Source organism: Stomoxys calcitrans, chromosome 3 (assembly GCF_963082655.1).
Source record: "Stomoxys calcitrans chromosome 3, idStoCalc2.1, whole genome shotgun sequence".
Taxonomy (NCBI): domain Eukaryota; kingdom Metazoa; phylum Arthropoda; class Insecta; order Diptera; family Muscidae; genus Stomoxys; species Stomoxys calcitrans.
In genome coordinates, this window is record NC_081554.1 from 194,014,426 (window position 1) to 194,032,861 (window position 18,436).

The 18,436-nt window shown below is 36.5% G+C and overlaps 1 protein-coding gene across 6 annotated transcripts in view; it reads right to left on the reverse strand.

Annotated features, from left to right (window-relative positions):
- Positions 1 to 526: 526 nt before the first annotated feature.
- The window catches only part of LOC106084036 (adipokinetic hormone/corazonin-related peptide receptor variant I), a 32,158-nt gene continuing 14,248 nt past the window's right edge, over positions 527 to 18,436 (reverse strand). For 5 of the 6 annotated variants that reach the window (XM_013247585.2, XM_059364392.1, XM_013247501.2 and 2 more), the window contains exons 3-8: positions 10,076 to 10,348; positions 9,828 to 9,927; positions 9,498 to 9,711; positions 5,620 to 5,885; positions 4,077 to 4,297; positions 527 to 1,431 (exon numbers count right to left, since the gene is read on the reverse strand). In XM_013247585.2, coding sequence (XP_013103039.1) covers positions 1,389 to 1,431; positions 4,077 to 4,297; positions 5,620 to 5,885; positions 9,498 to 9,711; positions 9,828 to 9,927; positions 10,076 to 10,348 — 1,117 coding nt within the window. In that variant the 3' untranslated portion in view covers positions 527 to 1,388. The remainder of the gene's footprint in view (positions 1,432 to 4,076; positions 4,298 to 5,619; positions 5,886 to 9,497; positions 9,712 to 9,827; positions 9,928 to 10,075; positions 10,349 to 18,436) is intronic. The other variant, XM_013247751.2, reaches the window with a different exon arrangement.

Genomic DNA, 18,436 nt, shown 5'->3' on the forward strand with positions numbered 1-18,436 from the left:
GTAGTCTGACAACTTTGATCAATGAATCGATGCGCATTAAAAAACCAAAGCAAAGCAAAGCAAAACCAATTCATTCACCAAAAAATGGTATGGCTGATGTTGGTCTGTATAGTAGTAGGGGGAGGGATGTAAGAGAGGTAGGCTATTTTAGCATTTTGTTATATTGGCCGGCGGCCCATCAAAATCTTTAAAATCATTGACACCATACAATAAACATTAATTAAATAGCAATTTATCTTAATGGAAATCACGCATACATAAATTATGCATATTTGCCAAAAACGAACGAATGGACTTACGATCAATTTGAGCACAAACAATTTGGAGTGATATCTGGTGATTACAAAAGTTTAATATTCATATGAAAATTATACAGTTTTTGTTTCTTGGACACCATCCGCCGACTATGGGCCTAATGGTTGAGATGAGTAGCCAAGTAGCGGAGCATCATCATCATTATCATCCTCAGCGCTACAGCTTTTTGGCCACAAACAAATTAAAAGGCGATTAAATCAAAACTACTTAATTAATTTTGATTTCCATGTTGTAGAAATGTAAGGTAAAGAAGCTTTTTGTTGTTGTTTTATTTCATTTCGTCTTTGTTTTTTATTCATATAAATAAATATTCTTGTTGTTGTTGTGGTAGATGCTGTAGTTCGCTTACAAGTCTAAAATTATATTAAAATATATAAATTCATCTAAAACTAAGTAACTAACACAACTACTACATAGAGATAGAGCGAAAGACTCTGGTATGTCTGTGTAAGTATGTATGTATGTGTATGATAATGGGTATGCCTCTAGCCAACCAACATATGGCAAAATGACAAAATGACAAAAAATCGTCCAAAATATTTTAAGAAAACCATAAAAAAAAACAAATTTAACTAAATTATGTTAATTAAATCTATTTTTTATAAGCCAAAGGAAATTACATTCATACAAAAATAGGTTTGAACATACAACAGCATTAAGATATATGTATGTATTTGTATATGACCTAAGCCTTTTTGGGTTTTTTGCCCTTGCCATTCTTTTTTTTTTTGTTTTTTTTTTTTCGTGGGTGATCATTATAAAGCTTCTTAAGTGGGAGAGATAGCGTATGAGTGAGTCTTCTTTTCATTTCATTTCATGTCTAAGTGAAGAGTACATTGAACAACCTCGCTGCATATGGAGAGACATTACCGTTATTTTAACATTAAGAGAGCCTTAGCCTTAGTAAGGGCTTGCTGCAAAAGGCGGAGATTTCAAAGTCCAGAGTTTTGCCATTCTCCCTCTATGGCTCTCTCTATCTGCTTCATCTCATCTCATTAGTTCTTTGGTACTCTTAGGTTTGTTGTTGCCGCCAGCAGCTGACTGGCTGTTGTTGTTTGTGTAGCTGTTGTTAATTATGACTTTTGCAGATTAGTAAGTTCAATCGAGTCAACACAACTGAAAATAGAAATGAAAAAACAATACAAAGGGGAAAAAGTATAGACAGACTCTCATACATAGCAATAAAAAATACACAAAGAAACAGATAAAATCATTAACAATAGTATTATAGTAACCATTTTGTTCATAGTACACCACAGCTAACACAACTCATGCTCTAATGACGATAATGATGATAGTGGTCCATGTAGTCACGATTATGATCATGATCTTGCTCTGACACCTTTACAATGTAATCAATTATTGTTTGATTTCAATTAAAATACCCTAAGGTACAAAACGGGTACAAAGATCAGTTTCCGTGGTGAAATTCAATAATGAATACATATATAATTCAATGCTATAATTAGTGGGAAAAAAAGTAAAACTAGCTAATTTCAAAAAGTGAAAACAAAAATTTGCTTTATGGTATATACTAGATAATGGGTGAGGTAAAATATGAAGAATATGACGAAGGGAATGGGAGAGGTGAGGTAGGACATGTAAAAGAGTACTAAGTTCGGCCGGGACGAATATTGGGAACCCACCACCATGAATTCTGTTAAAAATTTATGCAAATAAATTAAGTTGAAGGGCATAATCTTATTCTACATACCAAATAAAAATTAAAGCTTCAAGGAACAGAACAACGATGATCGAGAGACCGGTTGTACGGTCCAATTCAGTCTATTAGATTATAGACTGATTTCATCCGTATTTGGCACAGATATTGAAAATCGTAACAGAACACCGCATGCAAAATTTCAGCCAAAGCGGACAAAAATTGCGGCTCGTAAGGGCTCAAGAAGTCAAATCGGGAGATCGATTTATATGGGAGCTATATCAGGTTTAAGACCAATTTGAACCGCACTAAGCACAGTTGTTGGAAGTCATAACAGAAAACTACATGCAAAATTTCAGCAAAATCGGAAAAAAATGCGGCTTCCAGGGGCTCAAGAAGCCAAATCGGGAGATCGGTTTACACGGAAGCTATATCAGGTTTAAGACCGATTTGAATCGTATCTAGCACAGCTATTGGAACTTATGACAAAACACTGCGTCCAAAATTTTACTCAAATCGGACGAAAATTGCGGCTTCCAGGAGCTCAAGAAGTCAAATCGGGAGATCGATTTTTATGGGGGCTATATCTAAATCTGAACCTATGTGACCCATTTGCAATCCCCAATGACCTACATCCATATTAAGTATCTGTGCAAAATTTCAAGCGGCTAGCTGTACGCCTTCGACCAGTATCGTTTTTTCGACAGACGGACGGACGGACATGGCTAAATCGACTCAGGACGTCGAGACGATCAAGAATATATACACTTCATGTGGTCTTAGAAGAGTATTTCGAGGTGTAACAGAAGAATATTTCGAGGTTTAGTGGGTATAATAAGTTCAGTTGTGGACACTGACCTCCCCTGGCGTCATCTGGAGTAACTATCTTTAACCCGTCCACGATATTCACATGATTTTATAGTGCCGCTCTTGTACACAATACTGAACAATCTACGTACACACCTAATGTTGACGACCCCAGCAAACGAATTAAGAATCATGATTTTGGAATTAGCATCTGTAATATCCGAACTTTATACGGAGAAGTTTCAGTATAACGCCTTACAGAAAGTGCGATAAGACTCAAACTGCTTGTGTCCAGATTTACTCCGGTGGTTTCGGTTGTGGGACAATAAGTTGCGTTAGGCCACTCGTAATCTTTCTTCAATTCGGCCCAGATCGGTACAGATTTCAATATAGCTGCCAAATAGACCAATCACTCGTTTTATTTGGCTAAAAATTTTGGCTAAATCGTGCAATAATTGCGCCTTTTATGGTCGCAAGACCTTAAATCGAGAGATCGGTCTATATGGCAGCTATACCTAAATCTGGACCGATCTGAGCCAAATTGAAGAAAGATATCAAAAGACCTAACACAACTCACTGTCCCAAATTTCAGATACTTTCAGACACTGCCCCAAGATCGGATAATAAATGTGGGCCTAAGACTCTAAATCGGCGAATCGTCCTATATGGGGGCTATATCAAGATACAGTCCGCTATAGCCCATCGAATTTAACCTGTTTACGGACAAAAAAAGGAATCTGTGCAAAGTATCAGCCCAATATCTTTGTTTTTAAACACTGTAGAGTGATTTCAACAGACAGACGGACGGACATGGCTAGATCGTTTTAGATTTTGGCGCTGATCAAAAATATATATACTTTATAGGGTCGGAAATGGATATTTCGATGTGTTGCAAACGGAATGAAAAAATGAATATAACCCCATCCTATGGTGAAGGGCATAAAAAAATAATGTTTTTCACTATATTTACTTTATCTAACATTATTTCTTTTATATTTTTTTTTTTACATTTTTAAAAATATATCTTCCCTCATCTATTCTTTTTTTGTCAAAACCACTGTGCACCAAGTCATCTAACAGATATACAGCGCTCCGTCCATGCAATTATAAACAATCAAATTGTTAACGATTTGATTAAAAAGCAATACCTGATAAGCATTACAATTTTATTGGCCTGCCAGCCAAAAGGTTAATCAACAGTTAGTGGCTGATACTTTGTGATCATTACATGACTACGATTGGACGAGTTATTCATCATCATCATCATCACCATCTAGGTGTGGTGTGTACTTACTTTATGCATATTACCGGTGAATCAGTATCCACATCGACTTTAGTGAGCTCGGCACTTTTGATTTTGTGATTACCATTCATAGGGAGATCACTCTCGCTTTCCAGCAGGGTGGTGGTGGTTTTAACGTTGCTATCGCAAATGCTGTTGAGCAAATGTTTGGGCAATTGATTGGACGAATCTCCACGATTGTATAAGGATGTATGGCGATTACTTGTGGTAGACTGGAAAAGAGAGTGGTGAAAAATATGAGGAAGTGATAATAAAGGTAATGTATAAAGAGCTTGCAAGTTTAAGTAATGCGAACCCTAAGCCAGAAAATATCTTGAAAAGTTTGATTTTAAAATAAAAGCAAGGCAAAACAAGTTTCTAAAAGTGAATTGCCGACGAGAGTTTAAAGTAGTGTTGCATAATTTAAAAGGGAAAACGGGAAAGAGGGTATCTTTGAGCCGACTACGAGAAACTACGCCTGGATGTGTATAAATTCTGACGAACGCCAATTCAAACCCTGGCACTGTGTGGATTCTGCGATAAATCTCCATTATTGTATAGCCGCTTCGTGGGCTCTAAACGTCCTTTTGATTACAGGAAGAGTAGACGTTGTTCTATCGGAGAACACTCGATGTGATGAACGACACATCTGTTTTTGGACTTACGCTCATATTCACAAAACTTAATGAAGCCTTAAAATAAGTTTTTTTGACAGTTCCATAAAGGTAATCTCTCAAATAAACCTATTTCAAATGTGCATAAAGTTTTGTGAATACCGGTGTAAGAATACCTGAATTTTATACACTTAACAGTGCAGGAAATGAGAAACAGAGACTGTATCACTGCGAAAAGTCTAAAAATTAAACTTGTGGCTTCGCTTCAAGGGAGGCCATCGTTGCGCAGGTAAGCATGTCCGCCTATGACGCTGAACGCCTGGGTACGAATCCTGGCAGGAACATCAGAAGATTTTTCAGCGGTGATTATCCTCTTCTAATGCTGGCGACATTTGTGAGGTACTATGCCATGTAAAACTTCTCTACAAAGAGGTGTCACATTGCGGCTCACCGTTCGTACTCGGCTATAAAAAGGAGGTCCCTTATCATTGAGCTTAAAATTAAATCGGACAGCACTCATTAATTTGTGAGAAGTTTGCCCCCAGTTAATGGAATGTTCATGGGCAAATTGCTTTTGCTACGCTGAACAGTTAAGATGCAACACTAGGTCGCCTGGATATGAATAAAAGTCCATCTACGGCAAGCTGGCTGGTTCAACGCTCGCACTTGTGGCATCACAAATGGCTATTAAGTCAAAGTGAGTCTGATTACAACCTAATCTTCCGTACGTAAAGCTGATCTGATACGCAATTTCAATAGCATTAGAATCATTTATCAGAACTCTCACACATTTTTCGGAAAAAAACCTGTTAAATTCCTAAACTTCCATAACAATCGAAACCGTCTTAAACCTTTTACACATTTTAGCATTTTTTCTAATGCCACTGTCAAGTTGACAATAAAGACCAACAACAGTTTTAGTTTTATAAATTATCACTTACCGTTTCTTTTCCTACTCGTCCCCTTATGTTAAACACGCCATAAACAATGGGATTCATACATGAATTCGTGCAGGCAAATATGAATAAGCCCTTCCGTACCAACGAACTGATCTTATCCACCGATGTTTTGTCAAACCAATACCACATACTGATGATGTAATAGGGAGTCCAACAGATGAAGAAAACAATTACAATGGTTATGGTCATCTTTAGAGTGCGCTTTTTGGCACGACTGAGCACATCATCATTGGAACGTCGAAAGCGTTCTGAAAGAGGAAAAAAAAACAGAGACATGAAACATAGAAACAGGGATTTATAGCGCTTTTCCAAGTTTTCTCCCTAAAGATGACAAGACCACATAACAACATGGTCATAGCAGCACGCAACCAAAACAAGAGGCAACAAAATCCCTTAATATGACATAAATCATTTGCCACACTCTAGGGCAAGCGAATTACTTCGAAACACACTACATGGTCATGAGGAATCTTGAGACCGGCTTAAGCCTTTGATATGTAATCAGTAAATTCGAATCATAAAAAAGGCAGGTATCTTAGGAATATTTGAATGCTCAAATTAGAAGATAACGAGTAAGAGTCTATGAATATGCTTATTAGGATGGGGGTGTACTTATAATTATATCCACCACCGTACTAGTCATTCCGTTCGTACCACCTCGAAATATTGATCTGCGTATTGACAACATAAAGAATATATTTTCTGGATCCTCTCGACATTCTGATTCGATCTAACCATGTCCGTCCGTCTGTCGAAATCACGATAGCCGTCGAACACGTAAAGCTACCCACTTGAAATTTTGCACAGATACTTAATATTGATTTAGGTCGCTGGGGTTTGGAAATGGGTCATATCGGTTCAGATTTTGATATGGCTCTCATATAAACCGATCTCCCGATTTGACTACTTGAGCCCCAGGAAGCCGCAATTTTTGTCCGATTTAGCTGAAATTTTGCACGTAGTGTTCTGTTATGACTTCCAACATCTGTGTCAAGTACGGTCTTTAACCTGATATAGCTCCCATATAAACCGATCTCCCGATTTGAATTCTTGAGCCCCTGGAAGCCACAAATTTCATTCTATTTGGCTGAAATTTTGCACATGGCATTTTTTTATGACCTCCAACAACAGTGCTAAGTACGATCCAAATCGGTCTATAACCTGGTATAGCTCCAATATAAACCGATCTACCGATTTGACTTCTTGAGCCCCTGGAAGCCTCAATTTTCAATTAGGCTTTAATTTTGCGCATAGTGTTCTCTTATGATTTCTAACAATTGCGACAAGTAAGGTCCAAATCGGTCTATAACCTGATATAGCTTCCATATAAACCGGTCTCTCGATTAACCCTTTTCGGTTTCTAGAAACTTTAATTTTGCTAGTTTGACAGAAGTTTGTATAAATCATAAGCAGAATCCATGGTGGTGGGTTCCCAAGTTTCGGCCCGGCCTAACTCAGCACGTTTGTAGTTGTTTTTCGTTATCACTTAAAACCAAATGCCACATATTGTCCAAATTTGTATACCCTCCACCATAGGATGGGGGGTTTACTAATTCCGTCATTACGTCCGTAACACCTCGAAATATGCTTCTAAGACTGCATACAGTATATATATATTCTCGATCGTAATGATATTCTAAGTCGATATAGCCATGTCCGTCCGCCCGTCTGTCGAAAGCACGCTAACTTTCGAAGGAGTAAAGCTAGATGCTTGAAATTTTGCACAAATGTTTCTTATAAATGTAGGTCAGTTAGGATTGCAAATGGGCCAAATCGGTCCATGTTTTGATATAGCTGCTATATAAACCGATCTTGGCTCTTGACTTTTTGAGCCACTAGAAGGCGCAATTCTTATCCGATTTGGCTGAAATTTGGCACAAAGTGTTATGACTTTGTTATGATTTCCCTATAAACCGATCAGGGATCTTAACTTATTAAGTCTCTAGAGGGCGCAATTCTTGTACGATTTGGCAAAAATTTTGCATGAGATGTTTTGTTATGACTTTCAACATCTGTGCTAAGTATGGTTTAAATCGGTCCATAACCTCATATAACGCATGTAAACCGATCTTGAATCTTGACTCTTTTGAGGGCGCAATTCTTATCCGATTTGGCTGAAATTTGACACAATGTGTTTTGTTATGACTTCCAACAAATATGCTGAGTATGGTTAAAATCGGTTGCTAACCTGATATAGCTTACATATAAACCGATCTTGGATCTTGATTTCGTTAGCCACTAGAGGGCTCAATTCTCATCTGATTTGGCTGAAATTTTGCATGAGGTATTTTATTGCGACTTCCAAAAACTGTGCTAGGGATGGTTCAAATCGACCCGTAACCTGATGTAGCTGCCTCATATACCGATCTTGATTTCCTGAGCCAATAGAGGGCGCAATTCTCATCGAATTTGGCTGAAATTTTGCACGAGGTGTTCTGTTATCATCTCTAATAACTGTGCTAAGTATGATTTAAATTGGTGCGTAACCTTATATAGCTGCCATGTAAACTGATCTGGGAACTTGACTTCTTGAGCCACTAGAGGGATCAATTCTCATCTGATTTGGCTGAAATTTTGCATGAGGTATTTTATTGCGACTTCCAAAACTGTGCTAGGGATGGTTTAAATCGACCCGTAACCTGATATAGCTGCCTCATATACCGATCTGGACTTCCTGAGCCAATAGAGGGCGCTATTCTCATCGAATTTGGCTGAAATTTTGCACGTGTCGTTCTATTATCATCTCTAATAACTGTGCTAAGTATGGTTTAAATTGGTGCGTAACCTGATATAGCTGCCATGTTAACCGATCTGGGAACTTGACTTCTTAAGCCTCCAGAGGGCGCAATTTTAGTCCGATTTTATTCAAACTTTGTACAACGGCTTCTCCCACGATCTTCAACATACGTATCGTAATTATTTTATTTTAGTTTATTTTATTTTATATAATCTTATTTTATCCTTCGGGCAGAATTTCTCCAATCGGATAAGAAATGACTAAATTGTTGAAGTATTAGTCCAAATCGGGCAGTACATATAAAAGGGAGCTATATCCAAATCTTGACCGATTTCCATGAAATACCCAAGTAATGTCGGCAGTAATAAAATAATCCTTTGTGCAAAATTTTGAAAGAATCAGTTAAGAAATGACTACATTGTTGACGTATTAGTACAAATCGGGCGATACATATATATGGGAACTATATCCAAATCTGAACAGAGCTTCTATGAAATTAACCAGTTATGTGGGAAATCATGAGAAAATCCCTCGTGCAAAATTTGGTGAGAATCAGTTGACAAATGACGATGTTATTACAATAGGACGAACATCGGGAGAGTGGGGTGACCAGATTAATTAATTTTTATCTCTAACAAATATGGCTGTCCCAAAATTTCCTTTGTAGATTAGAAAGATGACGAAATAAGGAACACTTTGAGGCATAATTGAAAAAATCGAAGAGGGCATAAAGGGTTAAAAATTTGAAAAAAATATATGCATAAAAGTTTTTTTTTCAAAATTTTGTTATAAATAGTTTTTTTAAGTTTAGGGAATTCTGCACAAAAAACTTTTTAGGCGTTTTTAAATTCATTCTATTCATTCTTTAAATTATAGTGGTTTGAACATTTTTCTGCTAAAATGTTTGAATCCTGACAGGGTGGCAACCCTGCATCACATGAACCTAAATTTATGCTCTTTCTTTTAGTTTCTTTAGTTTCTTTAGTTTCATGCACTAAAACATATATAGTTGCTAAAATAATTATGAGCACTTCTTCTTAAAGTGTTTCTTTTTTTTTTGGGAGAATTGTCTCTTTTGTGACCGGCAAGATTACAGGTGGTGGTGGCGGTGTTGCCAACTTACCAACTCCTTTGACTATGCGCAAACTCTTGCGATAGATTTCCAAATATATGGAGCCATAGCAAAAAATAAAAGTCATCAGGGGAAAAACATACATGCCCAGCATGGTTAGCATCTGATAGATATTCTCCTGTAGTTCATTGGCAAATGCATGGAACAGCACACATTGATAGTAGTCAGTAACTGTGGGATGAGACTCCAAATGGAAAAAATATGCCTAGAAAATAAAAGCAAATCAACCATAAACACGCATATAAACTCAGCAGAAGATGGACGTCTAACAGACATGCATGCAAGTTACAAACTCACAGACAGACAGACACACACACACACCTGTGGAAGGCTGCATATTATGGAACAACACCAAGCAATGGCCAACATAGTGCGTCCACGGCTATTAGAGAGCTTCAAAGGCTTTAAAATGGCATAGTATCTAAATGAAATAAAGAATAACAATTAACAAGAACAACATTCAGTACAACCCAATTCTTCTTCTTCTTTCTCTCCCCCTCCATGGGTTGCTCCCATTTTATGTGCTTAAATCTCACATATCAAATGCCATCTGTGGTGATTCAACTTACCTATCTATTGCTATGCATATTAGCACGAAGCCCGATAGGTACAAACCAAACACTCTCAGGAAACTCATAAAGCGACACATGAAATCATTTGATTTCCATTGCACCGTATAGGCCCACGCGATCTCCAGAGGCATTAGCAAAAATGTTACCATTAAGTCAGCTATGGCCAAATGCATTAGCATGATGTCAATCCGCGAGGGACCACGCAAACGTCTTTTGGTCAGCAAATACAACACCGTCAAATTGCCAATCGTTGATATAACGAAGAGAATACTGTAATGATGATATTGGATAAAATTAAGGCATCTGTTTATGAAGTCAACATGTGAGGAGAGAGAGCAAAAGATGTAAATGAGCGAATGATGAGTATCTGTAGTTATTTTCTAATATCAGACCTAAAATTATAATTAATTAAAACCTTAATTCTAAAGAAAGACGAAAACTCCTTACAGGAGTTAAGAACAAAAAGTGTGTTTTTATATTCCTCACCATTGGAATGGTTTCGTTGACCAGGATAGCAATAAACAAATACTTGTCATTCATTCACCTAGATCCCATGGAAAATTTTTGGTATTATTGCATATAGAAGGCGTGCTAACTTGTGCCCCATTTACCTGCTAATGTACAGCATGTCTAAGACTAGAATGACGGATTTGTGGAAATACGATACTCATAGGATGTATTTTATCACCCCTCTTTGGGGTGTGAAGGGTCGTTAAGTTCGGCCGGGTCGAACTTTGGATACCCACCACCTCAGGTATACATGTAAACCATCTTTGAAGATTACCCGCTGAGATATGCATAATGCATATGCCACCATAGCAGCTATATAACTAAATATGGTGCGATTTGGAACAAATTCGGACCAAAACTGTGTTCAATTTTCTAGCACAAAATATTGGTCTTTTTGGTAGCTATATCCAAATATACATCCGAAAAGCCTAATATAAGGCCAGTGCGAAATTTCAGCGAAATCGCATTATAAATGCGCCTTTCATCGGACCAAGACCTTAAATCGAGATATTGGTCTATATGACATATAATCCAGAAATGGGTCTATAAGGCAGATATGTCCAAATCTGAAACGATCTGAGCCAAAGTGCAAAAAAATATCGAGGGGCCTTACATAACTCAGTGTCCCGGCAAAATCGGACTATAAATGCGCCTTTTATGGGCCCAAAACATTAAATCGAGAGATCGGTCTATGTCGCAGCTATATACAAATCTGGACCTATGTAGGCCAAATTGAGGAGGAATATCGAAGGACCTAACATAACTCACTGTCCCAAATTTCAGCGAAATCGCACAATAAATGCGCCTTTTATGGACCCAAGACATTAAATCGAGAGATCGGTCTATATGGCTGCTATATCTAAATCTGGACCGATTTAGGCCAAGTTGCAGAAAAATATCGAAGGGCCTAACACAACTCACTGTCCCAAATTTTGGGGAAATCGGACAATAAATGCGCCTTTTATGGACCCAAAACATTAAATCGAGAGATCGGTCTATATCGCAGCTATATACAAATCTGGACCTATGTAGGCCAAATTGAAGAGGAATATCGAAGGACCTAACATAACTCACTGTCCCAAATTTCAGCGAAATCGCACAATAAATGCGCCTTTTATGGACCCAAGACATTAAATCGAGAGATCGGTCTATATGGCAGCTATATCTAAATCTGGACCGATTTAGGCCAAGTTACAGAAAAATATCGAGGAGCCTAACACAACTCACTGTCCCAAATTTTGGCGAAATCGGACAATAAATGCAACTTTTATGGACCAAAAACATTAAATCGAGAGATCGGTCTGTATCGCAGCTATATACAAATCTGGACCTATGTAGGCCAAATTGAAGAAGGATATTGAAGGACCTAACATAACTCACTGTCCTATATATCAGCGAAATCGAACAATAAATGCGCCTTTTATACGCCCAAAACCTTAAATCGAGAGATCGGTCTATATGGCAGCTATATCCAAATATGAACCGATCTGTGCCATCTTGCAGAAGAATATCGAGGAGCCTAACACAACTCCCTCTCCAAAATATTAGCGAAATCGGACAATAAATGCGCCTTTAATAGGCCCAAGGCCTAAATAGAGAGATCCGTCTATATGGCAGCTATATCTAAATCTGGACCGATTTAGGCCAAGTTGCATTTGTCGCTCAATCCCTTAAATCGGACTGCGTCGACCCCAAAGGCTTCAGGTTAACCAATTTTATCGACGACAGTTCTGTGGCCTTCACTGCCAAATCGTCTGCCCTTTCATTCCCCCTTACACCGTTATGACCCGGCACACAATCGATACGGATTGTGCCATCCTCAGAGAAGGCGTTAATCTCTTTCTTACACTCCAAGACTATTCGTGGCCTTACAGTCCTGGTTGTTATTGCCCTGATGGCCATTTTACTGTCTGTAAAGATGTAAAGACGCTCAACGTCCTCGCCATATTACAACACCACCTCACACATTCCGTGATCGCCATGATCTCTGCCTGCAGGGCCGTATTATGGTCAGGCAGTCTCAGCCCCTGGGTTCTCAATATAGACCCGCAGGCCCACTCTTTCCACTAGCTTTGATCCATTCGTATAACATCATCTTCCAGATGGCAATACTAGGGTTCCGTCAGTCCAAGACTGTGACGGTAGCAGCAGTGCCTCGCACTCGACCTCAAGTATCTTCTCAGGTATCCGATCGGAAACCTCATCTCTACCTACCAGGTTTCCTATCGTCGCCTCGTTTATACCACGATGGTATGAGCTGCTCCCATCCTAAATCCATTCTCCCTTCGCCTTAAGTCTCATAGCCGCAGTGACTACCCACATTTAATGGGTCGGACATCTAGAATAGTATCCAGTACCCTTGTGGGCGTGGTCCTCTTCGCTCCGTCATTGCCGAATTGTTAAAACCCCAACAACGATCAAAATGGGTAGTACTTTAAATGTCTTGGTTGATGGCGAGAAAAGAGAGAAGGGTTAAAACGATTCCACATTTTTCGAATCCTTTCTTGGCTTGGATAATGGGTAGACTTTTTGAACTATCAGACATATTGAGAACCTTACTTGAATACTCGACTTAGGGTATGTCCAACTCTTTCAGCTTCAAATTAAGATTTAGTCAGGGCTCAGTGCCATGGAAGATATAAAGCTGCATCGGAAACTTCGTTCACGGAAAATTGTGATGATTAATCGTGGCTTTGAAGACCACGATGCATCGAATGGATCTACAGCTTGCTCTATCATTTTGAGGAATTTCAATAATTAAGCAACTGAAGAACCTCATTTTGCCTGAAGCCATTCCAATCGGCATTCTTTTGAATGATAAACGACCTGCTCCCAGATATTATAATGTTGAGTGGTCAGTAAGAGGAGAGGGCAAGGCTAAGATAGTCATAGGTTCATACCGAGATCATACAGAAAAGCCAAGCGTTTATACCCAAAGGCCGGTTGATTGACTTAGGACTGACTGATTGGCTTGGGTAATAAAAGAAAGATAAGACCTCTATGCAGCAGAAAGAGTACGCCATCTTTCGAGGGGGCTTTCATTACCGCTGTGGACCGCCCGGATTTCCACCCCAACATCACTCAAAGGCGAAAAATATGTTATGCAACAGAATCATCAATACAATCATAGAAAAATGTGTCTTGAGAATAGCAAACACTGATTGTTGATTGCAAGTAGTTAATTTTTCTGCTATTACAGCAGTAGTTCTGCTATTATAGATAAGTTTTGCAATTTCAGAACAGTAGGATTACTGCTGAAGAGTCTCCTGTTTACTAAAAATGACTGCTGCTTAATTTATGATGGGTTTGTTGGAAGAAATAAAATGAAAGAGAAGATTTTTGGAAGGAAAATGAGGAAAAAGCTTGCGGTCACACACCCACGCTGCACTAGAGCTGGCAAACTATCGCCAATCGCAACATTCCATATTTTCGATATTTCTAATAATAAGTATCGATAATACTATCGTTAACTTCCCATACCTATATTTCAAACGAAAATGAGAAGTAACAAACAGTAGATCAATTTATGAAGAAGCAATCTCAATCCTAGTTGCACATTCAGCGAAACGAGATAAAAATTGTGCCCTCTATAGGCGCAATGTATCTTAAAAGATACATTCAGTAGCGAATCGCTTATTTTAGTTAAATTTTTCAAAAAGAATAGCTTTGCCGATAGTACCGATAAGAAAAATATCAATCGATATTCAATCAAAAAAAAAATATCGATAGTGCCATCGATATTTTGCGAGCTCTACTCTGCACAAAACAAGATAAGCTTTTGTTGTTGTTTATTGTACACACTGTTTGTAAATGAATTTTTAGCACAGACAGCGCACAAGTTATTGTTAATACACAGCATACATGCATCAAGTAGGTATGAAGCAGTTATGCTGTATTTCCCTGTTTAAAATACCGTTGTACCGTTGTTGTTCTACACGCTAATTGGATAAAGGCAAAATATCAGAATAACTAAACAAATGGGGTTTCTCGCTGAAGAGAAAAGTAAGAAGGGACAATACTTGTCATGCGGAAGCCAATAACTCATAAACTGTTAGAGATATACTAAATATTTCAGCATGTTTTTTGTAGGGTTTTACGAGCTATATCTTAAAAAAAATCAAGCTGTTCGGCCCATAAATGACTGTTTGTCAAGCAACTCAAAAGTTGACATGATCGAGGTTATCAATTATCAAGACCCGTGGTTCGACCTCTGGACCTAATGGGGTCCCAACATTTTGCATTCTTATTGAAAAACACAGCATTGACTTTGTTAAGTTTCTTGTCCATATCTCTATTTGTTCCGAAGTTCCAGAGTTATTTCCAAATTTTTTCGTTTTGGCAACATTGTGCGCTGTGCTCCATTCCAAATGGCTTTTTTCATATAACAACGATATAAGCATAATGAGCATTAAAGCCAGTAGCCACGAGAGTGTGGACATTAGCAGCAAATAAAATTTACGAGAGACCTTTCGCCAACTTCATACCAATGGCAATGTGTACAGGGATCTGTTGTTCAGCAATATTCGACAAATTAAATAATAAATAATCCATAATAATTTGTCATGGTCATTAGCTCGTGGAAAAAATTCCCAAATTAATCAAAACCCATGACAGGCCGTAAAAGCCAATCATAAATAATAGCATTAAATAAAAATAAAAAAAAAAATCATTTTAGCAGACTTTTGCCAAAACAGCAGACGTTACTGCTGTATCAGCAAACAAAAACTGTTGTTTTAGCAAACATTTTTGCAGTTTTGAATAACAAATTTCGTTGAGTGTACAAATTTGGGAGATTATACAGTCAGAAGATTGGTGACAAGAGGAATGCCTCAAGGAGGGTTATTCTGGACGATTCGCTAGAACCTCGTGCCAAACGAATCTTATGGGATCACAATAGTGCTGGTCCGAGACCAATTTCTGTCGAGATCTTGAAAAGATTACTGAGGAGACACTCGAGATGGACTAGAGTCTGAGTCGAGGAATCGGGGACGATCTCCTGACAGATCTAGTATTTTTCTTTTGAAGTTATAAGATTCAAATCTCTAGACAGGATCACTCTGTAGTTTTTGAAGGAGGCGAAATTCCTGGACCTAGTTCTCGATGGCAAAGAAAAAGGTGTAGTCCACATATAAGAGTGTATTTCACAGTTAATGTGGATTTAAAACTAGAATGGATCAAATTCGGATCACACCCATGAAATGATATGACGCCGCACTGTGAGAGAAAATCGAAAAAAAACTAGTAAAAACTGTGCCGTGTGAGAACGGGTAGAGGTATATCTGAGAATGGAATGGTTTAAGCTGAGGAGTTAGCGAGATTGTGTGCAAAATTTCAAGGTATTTGTAAAATTTGTTGGAGCTGCCAAAACTTTGTTTATGGTCCGATTTCCAAATTATAGCGTCCTTAAAAAACCAAAAATAAATTCTGCCCGAATTTTTCTACAAAAATCCCCAAAATACCTCTTTCGGGCAAAGATGGTTTCAAAATCGGTATTTTTTGCAAATTTTCTGTGTGCAAAAAATTTTTTGCATGGGTTTAGGAGACATATAGTGTAAAAAAAGTAAGCCCAAATGGCGGATTTTGGCTTTGGAATTTGAGAACTCGAAGGGGGTTTTCCATTTTTTTAATAAAAATTGCCTATTTTGAAGTACATATAGCACATATAAGTTGACATTTCTTGTTCAAATTCACATTTTTTGACTTCCAAACTGAACAACTTTTAACTGTTAGATCAGATCAGATGCGGATCTTTTTGCGGCAAAGTCGTTTTGTCACAAATCCAAACTAAAAATGAAAATCGAACCACAACGGCTTCCTAAATTGCAAAATACGAATCAGATCTCGGTCAAAATCGGAAAAAATAGTTAAAAGTCAAATATCTCCGAAACCAGTGGAGATATTTCAAACGCAGTTTTTGTAAGTATTTTTGAGCACTATCCCGAAAATTTTCGAAATACTGAGGTGACCAACTTTAGGGGCCTGCCAAAAACTTTGAACACGATCTCGCTAGCACCTCAGCCCTACCCATTCCAAATTTCAAAGTGATATCTCTACCCTAGTTTTTTTCTATTTTCAATATCCCCGAATTCAATAGCGCAGTTTTTAGGGAGTTTTTAGGGATTTTTGAACTCTATCCAGCATAACAAAACGTTTGAATTCGGAACACAACAAATTTTCGAAATACTGGGGTGACTAACTGCAGGGGCCTGCCAAAAATTTTGAACACGATCTAGCTAGCACCTCCGCCCTAACCATTCAAAATTTCAAAGTGATATCTCTACCCTAGTTTTTTTCGATTTTCTCCAACTGGACGGCCTGGCTATGCTCTTAAATCCATATTTGTACTCAATTTTTTTCTTAAATTTCGCACAACGTCTTGTCGAGGACAACTTTTACAGTCGTATACTATAATTCTTATTCTTATTCTTATTCTTATTCTTATTCTTATTCTTATTCTTATTCTTATTCTTATTCTTATTCTTACTCTTACTCTTACTCTTACTCTTACTCTTACTCTTACTCTTACTCTTACTCTTACTCTTACTCTTACTCTTACTCTTACTCTTACTCTTACTCTTACTCTTACTCTTACTCTTACTCTTACTCTTACTCTTACTCTTACTCTTACTCTTACTCTTACTCTTACTCTTACTCTTACTCTTATTCTTATTCTTATTCTTATTCTTATTCTTATTCTTATTCTTATTCTTATTCTTATTCTTATTCTTATTCTTATTCTTATTCTTATTCTTATTCTTATTCTTATTCTTATTCTTATTCTTATTCTTATTCTTATTCTTATTCTTATTCTTATTCTTATTCTTATTCTTATTCTTATTCTTATTCTTATTCTTATTCTTATTCTTATTCTTATTCTTATTCTTATTCTTATTCTTATTCTTATTCTTATTCTTATTCTTATTCTTATTCTTATTCTTATTCTTATTCTTATTCTTATTCTTATTCTTATTCTTATTCTTATTCTTATTCTTATTCTTATTCTTATTCTTATTCTTATTCTTATTCTTATTCTTATTCTTATTCTTATTCTTATTCTTATTCTTATTCTTATTCTTATTCTTATTCTTATTCTTATTCTTATTCTTATTCTTATTCTTATTCTTATTCTTATTCTTATTCTTATTCTTATTCTTATTCTTATTCTTATTCTTATTCTTATTCTTATTCTTATTCTTATTCTTATTCTTATTCTTATTCTTATTCTTATTCTTATTCTTATTCTTATTCTTATTCTTATTCTTATTCTTATTCTTATTCTTATTCTTATTCTTATTCTTATTCTTATTCTTATTCTTATTCTTATTCTTATTCTTATTCTTATTCTTATTCTTATTCTTATTCTTATTCTTATTCTTATTCTTATTCTTATTCTTATTCTTATTCTTATTCTTATTCTTATTCTTATTCTTATTCTTATTCTTATTCTTATTCTTATTCTTATTCTTATTCTTATTCTTATTCTTATTCTTATTCTTATTCTTATTCTTATTCTTATTCTTATTCTTATTCTTATTCTTATTCTTATTCTTATTCTTATTCTTATTCTTATTCTTATTCTTATTCTTATTCTTATTCTTATTCTTATTCTTATTCTTATTCTTATTCTTATTCTTATTCTTATTCTTATTCTTATTCTTATTCTTATTCTTATTCTTATTCTTATTCTTATTCTTATTCTTATTCTTATTCTTATTCTTATTCTTATTCTTATTCTTATTCTTATTCTTATTCTTATTCTTATTCTTATTCTTATTCTTATTCTTATTCTTATTCTTATTCTTATTCTTATTCTTATTCTTATTCTTATTCTTATTCTTATTCTTATTC